The sequence below is a fragment of the Anolis sagrei genome, chromosome 3 (genome assembly GCF_037176765.1).
Source record: "Anolis sagrei isolate rAnoSag1 chromosome 3, rAnoSag1.mat, whole genome shotgun sequence".
Taxonomy (NCBI): domain Eukaryota; kingdom Metazoa; phylum Chordata; class Lepidosauria; order Squamata; family Dactyloidae; genus Anolis; species Anolis sagrei.
Window position 1 is genome coordinate 74,760,359 of NC_090023.1, and position 17,844 is coordinate 74,778,202.

Consider the following 17,844-nt stretch of genomic DNA (forward strand, 5'->3'; position numbering starts at 1 on the left):
GTGTGTTAGAAACACACTCTGAGGCTTGGTCAAATCTTTCACTGCTGCCTGACCAGAACTAACCTGTGAACATAGAGCAGTGGTTCTCAACCTGTGATTCCCCAGATGTTTTGGCCTTCAACTCCCAAAAATCCCAGTCAGTTTACCAGCTGTTAGGATTTCTGGGAGTTGAAGGCCAACACATCTGGGGACCCACAGGTTGAGAACCACTGGCATAGAGAGAGGGGAGGGGGCGTGAGCTACTCCAATTCTCATGTGTTAGACTTGATGAGAAAGTCTATAATAAACACCCATTTTTTCACAGGTTTCAAGACTCTGTTGAAAGGAATTTCAGGGAAGTTCAGCAGTGGAGAACTTGTGGCAATCATGGGTCCATCTGGGGCTGGAAAGTCAACACTTATGAACCTTCTGGCAGGATACAGGTCAGTAACTGTAAAGACCAATTCACCCGTAGTGTTTCAAAATTAGTACTTATGTTTATTTTAAGCATACAACTAAGATGTATACAACTATACTTATTACACAGCCAGAATTGGATGTATCCTGATATCAGGTCTACATACCGTCATTACCCTACATTTTCTTCCTTCTGATATATACAAAAGCCTTAAGTCTGGATTCTGTTCATAATAAAGTGATTTAACTATTTATAAAATATATGTGTTTTCAAATTGCTTCATTATGTGTCATCACCATTGTCCCCCCAATCCTGCTCCTGCAGCCTAGATATTCCTTATTTTTGTTGGGTTGGCATTTTTACTGATTACGCTGAATACAGTGGTACCTGAATGCGTTGCATTTGATGAAGTTGACTGATCCACAAAAACCAGTGCTAAAACTTTTTTTCCCAGCTATTCTCAACGGTGCAAGTGACATCTTTTTGTATTTTTATGATGATAAAATAGACTAGCATGATTATCCACTTGAATATAACATTGTACAATACAAGATCTGAGTGAGGAAACTCCAAACATTAAATACAGGGCCATTTTTTGTGGTATACTTGGGATTAGGTTCACATTTTCATGTTTTCCAAAACAGTCTCAAAACTGTTGGTGAGTCAGATGCAATGACAACAGCAGTAATTTCACATGCCATGTTTACTGATGTATGAAGAGGCCGGCTGGAACTACAGTGCTCAAATCAACACTTAGTTTTATCTGATCTAAAGAATGTGAATGAAAATTTCAACCTATTTCCTTTTTATTATCCAACTTTAGAGAGACAGGGATGAAAGGAGAGATTCTCATAAATGGACAACCTCGTGATCTGCGTTCTTTCCGCAAAGTCTCCTGCTATATAATGCAAGATGATATGCTGCTTCCACATCTTACTGTTCAAGAAGCCATGATGGTAAATTACAATTAATGAATAAATATCAATTCAGTCTGGACTCTTATACCTTGTTGTGATTGCAGACTTTTAATGTTGTTTCACTTTATATGTGGTAATTGAGTGTCTGCTGAGGTTGCTGTACATCAGGATACACTGAGGTACCCCATGGCAAACACAAAGAGTGTGAAGTAGTCTAGAGGCTGAACTCCTCTGTTCTTGAGATGGACTGCACACATATGCATAGCCCCCTTCAAACTTAGGCAAAGACAGAGTTTTAAATAGGTGTTTTTGTTTACTACTGGCGATTGATGGGGGGTTTGCAGGTGCTGTATTCCAACGAGCTAATGTTTCTGATTTCTAGATATACACAAGTTCATTTCATGGAGATATTTCAAAGGAGAATGTCCAAGCAGTACTACTTTGGAGTAGTAAGAAACGTCAACTCAGTACTTCTTGAAAACCCTCCCTTGAATTCTTTCTACGGAATGAAGTGTTCTATGTCCAGAGTTTACAAATGTCACTTATTTGAAGTAGCAAGTGAGCCAACATGATAGAGTGGTCCAAATGTAGGGCTAGGATTCTGGGAGACCAGAGTTCAAATCCCCATTCAGCCATGGAAACCCACTGGGTGACCTTGGATATATTACATTCTCTCTGCCTCAGATGGCGATGGAATCTGAATAAAGCACCCTGAAAGTGTAGCCCTAAGTTGGAATCAACTTGGAGTTACATAACAATTACAAAATTTAACAAAGTATATATAACTTGTACTTTCTGCTATGGAATGTATATTGCCAAATGGCAAATTTGTCCATCACTTTCCCTGCTCCCAGACTTTGTTGACCTGAAGGTCACTAGCAGCTATACATGCAGGTTTCAGAGCCATAATGAAATATGTGATATCAGAAGGACATGGGCATAACTTTCAAATGTGCCCCAAAAATGTGACATAATTCATAGAAGTTCCCATATTGTGTTTGTGATCAGGGGATGAAATAAATCTTAAGTTTCTTTCATCACTGATATTTTAATCAAATAAGGGTTAGTATGACTTTGTTGTTACCCGCTTCTAGCACCATCTATCTTGGGAAGCCACCAAAATAAAATGCTCTTTTCGCTTCCTGCACTTCCTACTAACAAAGGTGGCACATGCTTTGTAAACAAGCTCTTTACTTGAAAGCTGTCTTGTGGCAAGGTGCCAAAGAAACTGAACATTGACAGACAAATCTAAAAATGCTGGTTGTTTAGGTTCTGTTAAATGAGCCCAACCTTTCGGTTTAGATCTGCTGAGATTATAATAGCAGAGTAAGATACTCTGAGGTTTTTTGGCTTGCTGTGGGTTAAAAGGATCAACATAGAGATCATAAATATTGAGTTGCAAGTATCATAATCAGCTGTAATTCAGCACTTTTTGTTTAAAATGGATGTAAAAATGCATTTGAAAATAATAGCAGAAAAAACTCCTGTAGAAGAAGAAAGGCTAGATATAAATTATAAGACCGGGGCGGGGGGGGGGGGGGGGGGGAGATTGAGATTGTTTTTAAAGTATCAGAAAAGCAGCAAGTAATCCAAGGCAAACCTTTAAACTGGAATACAGTAAGACATGAGAAGATACGTTTTGGAGGAGTAGCCTTGTTAGATGTAATGTTATGCTGCAGAGATCTCAGCCATTGAGTTTTTATTAGTATTTGGGAGCAGAATTTTAAAATGAAGAAGAAGGAAGGAAGGAAGGAAGGAAGGAAGGAAGGAAGGAAGGAAGGAAGGAAGGAAGGAAGGAAGGAAGGAAGGAAAAAGGGGAAAAATAAGAAGCTTATGGTTTGTGGAACTGGGTGTAGGGAGATTGGGAATGTATTGTTGGTGTACGAAATTGTGTAGCAAGTTTGTGCTATCACTTCCGAAATGGTGGTTGGGCCTTGCCTTTGAAAGATGTGGGCAGAATATAGAGCAGGAAAATGCAGTGCAATCCATGTTTACAAGATCTCTATCTTTAAAATAAAAGATGCTCTTGTTAGAAATAAGCATAGGAACAATTTAATACGAGAGGCATTCTCTACTTCCCTCACACAACAACCAAAACCCTTTAGCAAGCTTTACTGGGATTACTAGGATTAATTTTAATTTAATTTTAACCAAATTGACCTCCAGTTTTACAAAAATAGTGGTAACACCACCACCACCAACAACAACACTTTAACAACATATCTATCCTGTAGGGCACATCATCCTCTTGCTGGATCTCATCCATTGATGGCCATTTTGTGGTTAGTGGATTTGAGGGGAGGAGGATGGTATCAGAGAAAAATCTGGTTATGTTCCTTTTGTCAGATGCAAAACAACAAAGATAACCTCAGAGATCTCCTAGGGGATCTCCAGAAATCCTGGAAGATGATGCTATACACATAGATACAAACGCATAGCCATATATTTTGCACCCCCACCCCCACTCTGCACTGTCTACTAAACAGCCATGGTGAGCAGTGCAGGAGGAAGGTGCGTTCTACAGGAAAGGAAAGATGCATCAGAGTGACTGTATCTTTTCCAATGCATGTTCTCGGCCACTCTCCTGGTATATAAATATGAACGTAACTGGGCAGCATGCTGGTGAAGCTTGCTAAAGTTAACAGCTGTCCTGAAATTCAGATCCTGAAACAAATAGCCCAACTTGGTTAATAAGAGATGTTGCCTGTTGGAACTGCCACTTACCTATCGGAGGATCGGAGGAAGTCTTTTAGTGCCTAGAAGGGGTAAGATGTACCAGTCAGTGTATTAGAAAGCAGAGTTTGGAAATGTGTCTGATAGAAAAAAATGTGTATCTCGTGACATGTGCTTAAACCAACCAGGGCCATTTGCACATGCTTCTCACGAGCTTTCTCTCATGCAAGCTCATATTTTTGTTTAGAAGGTTGTTGAAAAATAGTGATGAATTCTGGAGAAAACAGCTTAGGTCTGGACTTCCACCCTGGAATTTTAGTCCATCGTGTGGACATCCCTACAACGCTGGAGGGCTTGCCTTAGGTTCTGGCAACTCTAAGCACAGTAGTGGCAGCAGTTAATGCAATCTCAGGAAAATGAATTGCAATGCACTTTTTTTTTTTTTTACAAAGGCAACATAAAGAGCCAAGAAAGAACAAAGGAATAAATGTTGGGAATAGCTCAAAGGAGTATTGGGGAAAGAAGTTATCTCCATTATTCATCCATTTACATGAATCAGGTGCTAAAAATCCCCCTGGAGGTACAGTCTCCAGGAAACAACTGCATTACTGATGCTTGTTTGGGCAACTGTCAGAGATCAGTTGTCCAACCTGATCATTATCAGGGATCATTGGCTCCATTGGAACCTCAGAGGGCCACACCTCTACAGCACTCCCAGGGAAAAATTATTTTTGATCCTCAAATTTTCCATGGGATATATGGAGCAATATGATCACTTTTGGCATTTAATGGGCCAGTTTAGTCTTGTGGAAGACTACAAGGAAGTGGCCCAGGCAAAATGACCTCACTTGAGTCTTTTTGGAACTCTTTTTGGCTTCTTTGCAGATTTCATACATAGCTTGTCTAAGGAGGGACCCTTTATATTTTCAGTTCTGAAGACCTGTTAAAGAAAGGTTCATGGAAAGGATATATTATTAACTGTCATGATACTCTGATGCAGTAGTTCTCAACCTGTGAGTTCCCAGGTGTTTTGGCCAACAACTCCCAGAAATCCCAGCCAGTTTAACAGCTGTTAGGATTTCTGGAAGTTGAAGGCCAAAACATCTTGAGAACCATTGCTCTAATTGATATTTGACCCAAATCATGCTGCACGTTGTCGATAATAGTTTATCTTTTGAGGTGCTGTTCTCTGGTTCTTGCATCATAATAATTATGATTTATTTATTTTTTTAGTAGTTGATACGGGTAGCTTCATGGCATAACCCAGACCTCAAACATGACTATTCCTAAGAATGATTATTTTTGTTCTAATATTTCAGGTATCAGCTCATCTCAAACTTCAAGAAAAAGATGAAGGCAGGAGGGAAATGGTGTGTATATAATTTTACTCATATAATGAATGTGACATAATCTGATGTCTTAAAATAATTACAAAGTGGGAGAGAAAAATTCTGTGCTAGAAAATATTATAGACTTTTGGTGTTGTCTTGGAGATATCCATATTTCAAAGGACTGGCAAATATTTGTTTTCATGTTATATATGGAACCACAGCTCATGTACCAAGGTCACTGAATGTCAAAAAGAAAGTGGGAAAAGGGAAAATTGCAATGCCCATAGAAGTGAACAGATAGTGACAATGACTCTTAATTGAAAAACTGGATATCACATTTCTAGCTAGATTTTGGTCTGGTTTTGATCTTGAGTAGGTGACATTATAAATTGCTCTTATGGATATGTAGTTAAAGATACATTGAATGCTGCAGAAAGAACACTAAGGCCTAACACAGTTATAGACGTAGTGAGGAGCATAGCAGTGGTGGAGTCATGGGTTGCTTATATCCTGTGGGATCAAGTTTAAAGTGGAACATTTTGCTTAGCTTGATGTGGTTTGATAAAACTGCAGAAATGCTTGCAGAACGGGAAAGACTATAAGTCAGCGACATGACATTCATCTCATGCAGAAAATGCTTATGATCTCAGAAAGTCAATTATATTTCGAATATCTCATTTGAACAGAATTAAACGTTGACACTTCCTATCTCATTGTTCATATCCATAGGTGAAGGAGATTTTGACAGCTCTGGGACTGATGCCTTGTGCCAATACTAGAACCGGAAGTCTTTCAGGCGGCCAGAGAAAGCGTCTTGCTATTGCTTTGGAGCTGGTTAACAACCCACCTGTTATGTTTTTTGATGAACCCACCAGGTAATTTGTGTTCCAAAGTAAAGATAGATTACTATGATGGCAGTGTATGCTGGGATATTTTTGGTAGCACTTGCCAAAAAGAGTGAACTTTTATTTGAAATCTTTGATCACAAAGTCTGAATTAGAGCTAACAAAGTGTAGGAAAAATATCATTCCCCCCCCCCCCCCACCACTACCACCACTTATAGTTCTTGGTTGATGTATTTATGAGAGGCCTAGCTCAAGATATTTTATGGCCTGAATAGATGGACAAGATGGTAGCCCTTCCCATTTCCATATACAGGAACTGACTGGATGTCCAGTTGAATTCTTGAGTTCTCATGCATTTAATTCTAAATGCCTATCAGTTTGAGAAAAACCAACTGATCAAATTACTCTTTTTTTTCCAGTGGCCTGGACAGTGCTTCTTGCTTTCAAGTTGTGTCCCTGATGAAGGCTTTAGCACAGGGTGGCCGCTCCATCATCTGCACCATACATCAGCCCAGTGCCAAACTCTTTGAGCTCTTTGATCAGGTACTATTTTGTTTTAAAGCATGCATTGGCAGTTAAATATTGCTTGCACAGATTGCCAGTATCTTTCCTGGGCCATGGTGTGAAGTCATATTATCTTCTGAATTGAATCTTTTTAACATATTAAATGACATGTTTTCAGGTCTCTTCTCATAGAGCATGTTTTGGTTCTCCTTCCCTTTTCTTATCAATGATTTCTTTCCCATTTCCATGTTGGCAGCCATATCTACTAGGAACATATCTTTGGGAGGGAATGAATAAAGCAATAGAATACACATGTGTTTTCCAAAAGTTTAGCAAAAACAGGCTCTGTAACTTTTTCAGTAAGGGTACATCTACACTGTAGAATGAAAGCAGCTTGACAACAAGGCTGAATACTATGGAATTATGAGAGTGGTGGTTTTGCAATGTCTTTAGCCCTCTCTGCCAAAAAGGGCTAATGCCTTAGTAAACCCCATATTCCTGGATTCCCTAGCCATTAAAGTAGTGTCTAACTGCATTCATTGTACAGTGCCAATGCATTCCAATTCCGCAAGCACAACAATGCTTCCAAGAAGTCACAACAGAGGGCAGTTTTCATTTCTACCATTATGACCTAAAGTCACCTAGAAAAAAGGCTGCTCTTCAGAGGAAAACCCCTGAAGAGGAGTTTATAAAACACCTGCCTGCCAAATTCTGTACCCCACATCATCACCCCTCTAGGTAGACACCTATTTGAAATACCTCTGGGGAGAAAACAGCCCATGTGGAATGGGTTAATATTCACATAACCAAACTATTTCACCCTAAATTAAGTTGCTGCCTTTTAAAATAATGATCCAAGGCTCAGTTAGTTTCATTCCACTTATAATGTTTACTTAAATCTTGAAGAAAAGGGACTCTTATTTAAAATAAAACATTGTACATGTCTCAATCTATATGGATGTCAACTACCCACATGAAAAGATATTTTGATGTTTAAGTAGTTTTCAAAAAACCATTCCCAACAAATTTGAAGTGTGTCAGGAGTGAACAGGTGGGAAGAACAGAGCTATGAAGTTGTAGAGCACCCACTAGCATCACAATAGGTTGAAACATAAATGAGATTCCAAAAATCTGTGAAAGAAAAAGTGGAGTCAGTAGGAGATAGGGTTTTTATTTGGCAGTGTTGTACCACTATTCAGTTCATGGATATTATACTCGACTCTTCACAAGGAGGAGAATCCAATCTCCAGTAGAACCCAGTGGCATAAATAGTAGCATTCTTGTGGACCAGAAGAACAAGTTGGGCAACTGGAAAAAGCACCCACAGCAGTGTTTCGCTATAATAATATTATGCTGAATATAGGCCTATGTGTGTCTACTTTGGTAGTCTGCCAGCAAGCCAGAAATGCAAGCTGTAATGTATAACAAATGGTATGTCAATGTTTAGAATAGATTTAAATTAACTGGACAAAACCCAGTTGGACTGTCCAAAGTAAGGCAATTGATGAGATTAAAAAGTCTTCTGGTGTTTCTCACATGCTTAAGCTATTTCCTGATACCACATATCCTGAGAAAGTGATTTTCTTTTTCGTATAGCATCGGGCAGATTTATCGCTTTTGCAGGTTTCTCTCTTTACATATTTGAGCAAGCAGTTATGCTACAATTTCTTTCAGAAGCAGCTCTCTAGATAGGATTACATTTCACAGTTTTGAAACCAGTATTCATTGTGTTTTCTTCTTCATTTCAGCTCTATGTTTTGAGCCAAGGGCAGTGCATCTACCGTGGGAAGGTGTTAAATCTTGTCCCCTACTTGAGAGATTTGGGTTTAAATTGTCCAACATACCATAATCCAGCAGATTTTGGTGAGTAAAGATGGAGGAGTTTCTGCTCTCAAAGGGACTTATTTTTCCTCACAAATTCAACATGATCTCTCTTTGTGTGTCCATCTACACTGCCCTATAATTCAGTTTGAAACTCCATTGAACTACATTATATGAGTCTATACTGACCATATAATGCAGTTTCAAATTGCATTATACTGCAGTGTAGATGGGGCCTTAATCTTTGTATAAAAAGTCTTTATGTGTCAGCAACGAAATAAGTATAATTCCTTTTTCTTGGTAGCCATTACCCTCTAGTGGAATAAAACTGTAATGTGCCTTCGTACTTTGTTAATAAACATTTCTTGAAATGAGCATTTGTGCAACTGAAGCGCCACCTCCAGATCACATTACAGATTTGCTCTTTTAAAATAGATAATATCTGTCATCCCATTTCTTAGACTGCTGTGGATAGAATGTGTTCAAAATATTGCACTTTTGGAAGTAATTTCACAATGTAGAATACAATTTCTCCTCTTCCAAATGTCAGTGGGATAAAGATCTCAAACATAATGACATGAACTCTGTGGCACTTGTAATTTAGAGTGCATTTCCTTAAATGCGTTAAGAGCTGAGATAATTTCAGCTATCTTTTTGAATTTTGGCAATATGGTTAATACATGCTTTCCTTCTGGGAGGACCAGCAAGGTGTAGTGGTTTGAGCATTGAGGCTATGATTCTGGAGTCATAGGTTCAATTCCATGTTTGGCCATGGTTTCCCATCGGGTGACCTTGGAAATAATAATAATAATAATAATAATAATAATAATAATAATAATAATAATCTTTATTTATATCCTGCCACCATCTCCCTGGAGGGACTTGGGGTGGCTCACAAACAGCACACAATAGTGCCATAAAACACATAAGACACAGAACAAAATACATCAATAATTACAATAAAAGAATAACAATTTCACACAAGATAATACTTACAAATGGTCACTTGCAAAAGATAAAAGCCCAAATCAATTATAATAAATAAAATACCCCATAAAAAGTAGTGAATGCTACAAGTTAGAGCAGGGGTCCTCAAACTTTTTAAACCGGGGGCCAGTTTACTGTCCCTCAGACCGATCGAGGGCCGGACTATAGTTTTTTTAAAGAAATCAATTAAAAAATTCCTATGCACATTGCAGATATCTTATTTTGCTGTGTAGAAGGGCCCTTAGAAGGGGTTCTTTCTAGCCCTCTTGAGGCAGTAATTCCAGGAGCAGAGAATGGGAAATCTTCCTATTTCTAGTCTGAACAAAATTTAAAATTATAACTGTAAATAAATAACAACACTCAAACACAGGGGAACTCCAGACAAGAAACAATCAGGGCCAGCTAATCACCTCTCAACAAAGGATTCTCCCTAAAAACTGTCAGGCTATGAAATGGCAATCAAGGTGGCCAATTGAAACATTCATACCTACCTCCAACAGACAAGAGTTCTTTCTCCCACCCTGGATCTTCCAAGATTTTCCTGGTTAAAGGTTTCCCTCTGACATGAAGTCCAGTCATGTCTGACTCTGGGGTGTGGTGCTCATCTGGATTTCTAAGTCGAAGAGCCAGCGTTGTCCGTAGACACCTCCAAGGTCATGTGGCCAGCATGACTTCATGGAGCACCAGGGCAGCCTCCCTTGGACAGCGTGAGCCTGCCAAGGGAGGAGCAGGCCCGCGCGGCTTACTTGCGAGTAAAGCACCTCGCGAGGTGCTTTACGCGCAAGTAGACCACGCGGAGCAGCCTCCTTTGGCTGGCTCAGGCTGTCCATCAGGCCCGATGGACAACGTGAGCCTGCCAAGGGAGGAGCAGGCCCACGTGGCCTACTTGCGAGTAAGGGAGGCTGCTCCGCGTGGTCTACTTGCGTGTAAAGCACCTCGCGAGGTGCTTTACGCGCAAGTAGACCATGCGGTGCAGCCTCCCTTGGCTGGCTCAGGCTCCCTTGGCTGGCTCAGGCCCGATGGACAGCGCGAGCCTGCCAAGGGAGGAGCAGGCCCGCGCGGCTTACTTGCGAGTAAAGCACCTCGCGAGGTGCTTTACGCGCGAGTAGACCATGCGGAGCAGCCTCCCTTGGCTGGCTCAGGCTGTCCATCGGGCCTGACGGATAGCGTGAGCCAGCCAAGGAGGGGCACTGTGTGTGGGGGGGGCGCTCCTCCTCCGCGGGCCGGATCAGGGCCCTTGGCGGGCCGGAAGTGGCCCGCGGGCCGTAGTTTGGGGACCCCTGAGTTAGAGAATGGGCAGACTAATCTACAAATAGCATATGTGCAGATAGCCACACTCTCTCAGCATCAAACCAAAGGCAAATGCCCTCTGAACAAATCTTGCCAAGAAAAGGCCATGATCTGTTCACTTTAGGGTTGCTGTGAGCCAGAAACAACTGGAAGACACATGACGACAACAAATGTAGAGATGCTTGTGTGTAGTGTGGTGGCCTAAATGGTAGACTGAGACATGTAAGCATTACTACTCCAAGTTCAAGTTGGCTCTCATCTATGCAATTCGTTGGGTAATCCTTGAGCTAATTCCTCTCCCTCTGTCATCCTGACACACTTCACAAGTTTTTGTTGGATTATAGTGGAAATTAGGAAATAGATGTATGTCATTTTGAAATCATTGACGGAAAGGTGGGATATAAATGTAACTAACCCATAGTCAAAATTAAGGTTGAGAATAATGTTGTCTGCCTATGCTTTGTCCACATTCATGTGGTGATGGGCTAAATAGTTTTCTTTCTTTTCTTTTAGTGATGGAGGTAGCTTCTGGGGAGTATGGAGACCAAAACAGTCGGCTTGTAAGAGCGGTGCAAGAGCGAAAATGTGATACAGACTACAAGAGAGATTCTGGAGCAGAAAGTGAACTTAACCCTTTCTTATGGCACAGACCATCTGAGGAGGTAGTTCAGATGAGAGCTTTCATTGAATGAGATACTGTCTTGTTACTTAAGCTAAATTACTTAAGCTAAATATCTAAAACTTAGATATAGACTATGTGGAAATATCATTAATACAATAAGTTGTGGAGGTGCTATGCCGTGAATCTGTGACTCAACTGGAACATGGATACAATCCTCAGAAATGCAAACTCCACTTTGCATTCAAAGATACTTCTACTGTAATTTGAAGAGCAAAAGACAATGTGGCATTTTAATTCCATATTTCTTTTTTGTCATTTTCTGTCAGGATTCTTCATCCACAGAGGGCTGTCATAGCTTCTCAGCCAGCTGCCTTACACAGTTTTGCATTCTATTTAAAAGAACATTTCTTACCATCATGAGAGATTCAGTAAGTTTTGTTTTAATACTTTAAAAGACAACGGCTTGACATGTGATGGCTTCCAGAACACAAAGCCATCTCATCCAAATTATGTGTCTAAGATAGAGGGAAAAAATCTGTTGGATCCTTTCAATTTCCTTTCAGCATATATAGCAAAATGACATTTGGATGTTAGAAAATGTTGTTGTTCACCATCAAATTGGTTTCAACCTATGAATAAGAAGTATCCAAAATATCTTGTTATTAACTACCTTGCAGGTACAGAACCATGACTTCCATTTATAAATAGTGTATATTTATTTATCTACTATTATAATGTTTGTTATACAATATGGATATGCTGTATTTATGCTACCACCAAATAAATACATGGCACAACACAAACATTGTCTTGCATTTCTCCCAGGTCCTCACACATCTACGGATCACGTCACACATTGGAATTGGACTTCTCATAGGACTGTTGTATCTGGGGATTGGAAATGAAGCTAAGAAGGTCCTCAGCAATTCTGGCTTCCTCTTCTTCTCCATGCTGTTTCTTATGTTTGCTGCTCTCATGCCAACAGTCCTTACATGTGAGTAATGATGGTGCTATTCAGCAATTGATGGGGAAGGTGTTTTAAGTGACACCAACATTTTTGGAAGATAACTAACTCATAGTGTTTGATGCTGTTAAAATATGTGAGAATTCTGCCAGTGACTGCAATAGACTTCAAGTTTCACCAGTAGAATAGTGTCTAAAGCCAGGAAACAAAAATCATTATAACCCAAACGTTATAATCTTTCCATGATCTGTAATTCCATTTTTCTATTCTCATTTGCAATAGACTGACAGGATATCCATTTAGTTCTAGAGGATGTATCATGAGACCTTTCGAAACATACCTTTATGGCAAGCAACTTCTAGAATTCTGTTTTATGTGAGATTGTAAACTTAACTTCTGGTACTACAACTTTAAGAATCCTGTAATATATCTTTGTCAAATGAGATCTTTTTCCTAAGCTTGGCCTATAACAGAATGTTCTCATTCATATATTCATATGCATATTAAGAAAAAACATAAGCTACAATAGTACATAAACATAGCATCATTTACAGTGGGTGACACTATAGCTGGATGCAGCAAAGCAAGCATAGGATTGGTACAGGGAAGAAGCAAACTTCCTAAAGATATTGTGAGGCAAACTCAAAAGATGCTTCAGTAAAAGCGGAAAGATCTTCAAGTGCCCAGACTGGACAGCAGTCTACCATGCTTCCATGTCAAGCAACTTTAGGAAGAAAGAAAGTTGCCATACTTAATAAGTAACTGAGTAGAGAAATCTGTGTACATATCATGCACATAGCAGTCTCCACTGGACAGACCTAAACCTGGGTCTTTTTCCACATAATAAACAGAACCCAGGGAATACATTCTCTAAGTGTACCCTTCTACCAATCAAATCCAAAGGTCAACATTTCTCTTACTCCCATCTGTCATTTGCAAAGTAATATAATCAATAATAGCAATAATTCTGACTCTGTTTAAATATATTTTATCTTCTTGCTGTTCAACACAGTTCCACTCGAGATGGGTGTATTTCTTAGAGAGCATCTCAATTACTGGTACAGTCTGAAGGCATATTACCTGGCTAAAACCATGGCTGATGTTCCTTTTCAGGTAACTATCAGTCTGCATTTTATACTGTAGGTTGTAGAACATGGTAGATATGCATTTTCTGATGTAATATGTAATACTGTGGTGGATTCAATTCCTTCAGGCTGTTATTTCCCCAAATAAAAGCCACATACAGGGCCTTAAATAGAGTATTGCTGCTTATCCCCAGTACATGTAGAGAAATTGTAACAGTAATAAATAAAAAACTTCCTTGATCTCCTAATGGCCACCAGCAAATAAACTGATTTGTTTCCAGGACACAAATGAGAAAGGATCAGATATGTCATAGGAACTTAAAATTGAAAGGACATGGCCACCCCCTGCCATGTGCAACTGAAGCACTCCCTACAGATGCTCTCCAATCTCTATAGAGGTTGAAAGACCTCTATGAATGAGAATCCTTTGCCCTCTGAGGGAGTCTATCTCATTCTTGAACTGCTCTTATAGTAAACAAGTTCTTCCTAAAGTTTAGGTGGATTTTACATCTTGCAATTTGAATCCATTCATTTTCATTCTAGTCTCTGAAGCAGCAGGAAACTTGCTTTGCCTTCTACAGACACCTTTTCACATGTCATTTATCAGTCTTAATATACCTATGACTTGATTTGAAGACCTTTTACTATCCTGGTCACATCTCAATGTTTCAGTATCCTTCTTAGAGTTTTCCATGGGAGGCTTGACCAAAGCAGAATTCCAGAAAACTCGGTTCACCAGGAACAGATACAGCCCCACTTCATTGGCATCTCCTAAATACATTCAGTAGGGTGTGCTTGAATTTGAAAGAGTTAATTTTGGACAACTACCAGAACTTCCTAGAAAGTATGGGCACTGTAAGAAGAAAAGATGACATCCAACTAAGATCCCAACTGATATTTACAACCTTTTCACCATTAAAACTCAGAGACACAATGTAACATTTCAGTTTTGAGGTATATAACATCCTGTCAATCAAAACTTATTTCTCTCTTGTAGGTCATGTTTCCTGTAGCATACTGCAGTATTGTATACTGGATGACAGCACAGCCCTCCGATGCATTACGCTTTGTCTTGTTTGCAGCACTGGGGACAATGACCTCACTTGTAGCTCAGTCATTGGGACTTCTCATTGGGGCAGCATCCACCTCTCTCCAGGTTTTTGCTCTTGATTTTATGCATTTCTGTTCCCTTTGGAAATGGTAACTTAGGTTCATGAACCTGAAATAGCCACCTTAGATGTCAAATCTAGCATAGGTTATCCTCCCAAAATGCCTCGTCTCTGAGGTGTCCTCAGAGCCAGCCATTATTTAGAGAAGTGGCTATCAATAGAGTGGCTGTAACCTCCTTTTCCTCAAGTAAGAGCAGGAATACTATTACTGTTGTGGCTGAGGCTACCTTCTCTCCAGCATGGCACGACAGCACAGAGCTGACTGGTCCTACATGTTGCAGGTGGTACTGGCCCACATGAAACATGTAGGTGTAGCGTTTCTTTTTCTGCCTCAGCTTCAGAATTCCCTAGCCAACATGGTTTGGCTTGCACTGCCCCTACTTGACATGTTTCATCATGTTGGGCGCTGTAAAAAACAACTGTAGTTGGCTCTGAAAAATTATTCAAAAATGATAGTTCTGACAAAAAAATCAGGTTTTGCTCTTTTTTCATCTTTCCTTCCCTTTTTTTAAAAAAAGGTGGCAACATTTGTAGGTCCTGTCACAGCCATCCCAGTTCTACTCTTCTCAGGATTCTTTGTGAGCTTTGATACCATCCCAGCATACCTTCAATGGATGTCCTACATCTCTTATGTCAGGTAAATTTGAAGGATGGCCATGGTCTCTATGGATTGTTTTACATGTTAGCATTTTGCACCTAGGTATTTTTAGTTTGACTTTACATGAACCACATATGCCTAATATAGTTTGATCAAACAGGTGATCTGTTGGGCTAGGATCAAAGATCTCTAAAACAAAAATGAGCTCAGCATACATTCCTAGAGCGACATTATCATGGCTTATTTTAATCTTCTATCTGACAGAGATGTTGATGTGCTATAGAGGTGGTCAATAGTAATGTTTCCAATTTGTAGATATGCATGCATTTCCTCAAATTTAGTCTTGTGTTGGTGCAGCCCACAGGAGCTGGAAGGGCACAAATGGCACCTTCCTCCATGAGCCTATTTATTTGTTTATCATGTCAGAAGCTAGTTGAGGGTACAGTTAAAATGCATTTTTATAAAAAAAGGAACTTCGCATTATGCTAAGTGTCCTTGCAGCATGCAACTCTCTTGCCTAAAAAACTAATTTATTCATTTACTTTCACTTAAGATACTTGTATTTTTTTGTATATATGCTCTTCAATCTTCATTGATCATGCAAACCCTTCTTCCCATTAGGTATGGATTTGAGGGTGTCATTCTTTCAATCTATGGTTTGGATCGAGAGGATCTTCATTGTGACAAGGATGAGACTTGCCATTTCCAAAAATCAGAAGCCATCCTCAAAGAGCTGGATGTCGAAAATGCGAAACTATATTTGGATTTTATAGTACTTGGAATTTTCTTTATCTCCTTACGCCTCATTGCCTACTTTGTTCTCAGATATAAAATTCGAGCAGAAAGGTAAAGATAATGCAAATGCAACGGCATGCAGATATGGACTGTTTTTATTTGTCTGATTGTGACAGACAAGTCTCCAGTGCCCAGCTGCAAATGATATTGTGATCTAGTTGCTAGAAAACCATGTCATGTTGGATTAGCAGGTGCATAGGTACAGTAACAATTTTGGTTGGATTTGGTCATACTTGTATTATATTTTCTAGCTTTATTTGAGAAAGAGAATGGAATGCAGATTCACATTTAAATAATACTGGGATCAACCACAGAAACTTTCTCTTATGGAAACGGATTCTTGTAAGATTGCCGTTGTGCTAACAGCAAGGCAAAAAGCGACTAGAGATCTTTTGTCTATGTTTCATTGACTAAAGACATGGAAATGTGATGGAATGTAGGGTCAACTCTTCCTGTCTCATCTAGACCTCATCTTTGCAAGTTTCCTGCATTTCTGCAAGCTTTTCCCCACAAGAAATACCATATGAAAACCGAAGCCTTCCGGTTCCTCAAGCTGTAAGATTGTCTCGTTCAAGTGAATTGATATATTTGGGGGATTTGGGACATACAAGTAATATGATATTTGCTGTTCTCCTTTACATGCTGAGTTATGGTGCTTTGTACTCATGAGCTGGTCTCATGCCCCTCAAATTGTAATATTAGAATGAAAGTGGATGCTATAGAAGAATGTAGGGTTGCCATTTCAGAAGTGACTTGAAGGCACAAAATAAAAAATAAGTGTAAACGATATATCTACAAGATAGTCATGATTTGAATTCTGCCATTCAATCCAGATTTTGTGTGGTCTTGGAAATATTCTTTGTCCATATTAACTACCACCCATTAATACAGAAACTGGGAATTCCAGTGATGGTTGTTTGAAATGACAAAAAACAAAGTAAAAATGGATCTCAAAGTCTGTTTGACTGTTTTAAACCATTTTGATAATACAGAACATGGAAGACAGTCTGTGGGTCAATCTTGTGGAAGGATTACATCACTGTAGAAAACAATGTAATCATTTTAATATACAGTCCTCTAAGTTTTAGCTAAGTTGCTATATCCCATAAATGCTGGAGCCTATTATTTCTGTTTCTACCAGTTTTCTTAACAGACATTTGTCAAAACAACATTTGCTACATTGCCAGCACAATCCAACGGTAAACTATCTGGCCCATTAAAATGAAGGTACATTCATCTGCCTTTCTCTGTGCCAGATTGTAATGAATTGGTCGAAGTCATTTAATATTTTTGTCACCCTGCGAATATCTTGTTTGCCATCCAAGTTAAAGCACACTTTGTAAAACTGATCCTAAAGGGATATAATGCGACTATCCTCATTTCAGCAAATCAAAAGATATTTTGTTTTGCCATTGTGGCTGTCCTTAGCACTCTAGCTGAGATATTGATCTATAAAGCTAATGTAAAAAAGAAGTTGCAAGATTCAGTATGTTGGCTTCACTTCTGATTCAGATAAGGTTTCTTTCAGATCAACAGCAACATTGACACAGCTGCCGATTCATTGGATTAAATATTTAAGTGAAAAAAATGGAATACGATGTGGGGGATTCCGAGAAACCCTATTTTGTGTGCAATCTAACAAGAGGCATCATTAGGTTGCTATGAGTTTCCCGAGCTGTATGGTCATGCTCCAGAAGCATTCTCTCCTGACGTTTCACCTTCATCTATGGCAGGCATCCTCAGAGGTTGTGAGGTCTGTTGGAAACTAGGCAAGTGAGTTTTATATATCTGTGGAGTGTCCAGGGTGGAAGAAAGAACACTTGTCTACTTGAGACAAGGGTGAATA

General features: G+C 39.4%; 1 protein-coding gene across 2 annotated transcripts in view; it reads left to right on the forward strand.

Moving 5' to 3' along the window:
• The window catches only part of ABCG1 (ATP binding cassette subfamily G member 1), a 62,005-nt gene extending 45,218 nt beyond the window's left edge, over window positions 1-16,787 (forward strand). For both annotated transcript variants that reach the window (XM_060770286.2, XM_060770287.2), the window contains exons 3-15: window positions 305-422; window positions 1,221-1,353; window positions 5,307-5,357; window positions 6,048-6,193; window positions 6,583-6,706; window positions 8,416-8,530; window positions 11,279-11,427; window positions 11,714-11,815; window positions 12,213-12,381; window positions 13,364-13,464; window positions 14,434-14,592; window positions 15,124-15,242; window positions 15,825-16,787. In XM_060770286.2, the coding sequence (XP_060626269.2) occupies window positions 305-422; window positions 1,221-1,353; window positions 5,307-5,357; window positions 6,048-6,193; window positions 6,583-6,706; window positions 8,416-8,530; window positions 11,279-11,427; window positions 11,714-11,815; window positions 12,213-12,381; window positions 13,364-13,464; window positions 14,434-14,592; window positions 15,124-15,242; window positions 15,825-16,053 (1,715 nt within the window). In that variant the 3' untranslated portion in view covers window positions 16,054-16,787. The remainder of the gene's footprint in view (window positions 1-304; window positions 423-1,220; window positions 1,354-5,306; window positions 5,358-6,047; window positions 6,194-6,582; window positions 6,707-8,415; window positions 8,531-11,278; window positions 11,428-11,713; window positions 11,816-12,212; window positions 12,382-13,363; window positions 13,465-14,433; window positions 14,593-15,123; window positions 15,243-15,824) is intronic.
• The last annotated feature ends 1,057 nt before the right edge of the window (window positions 16,788-17,844 follow it).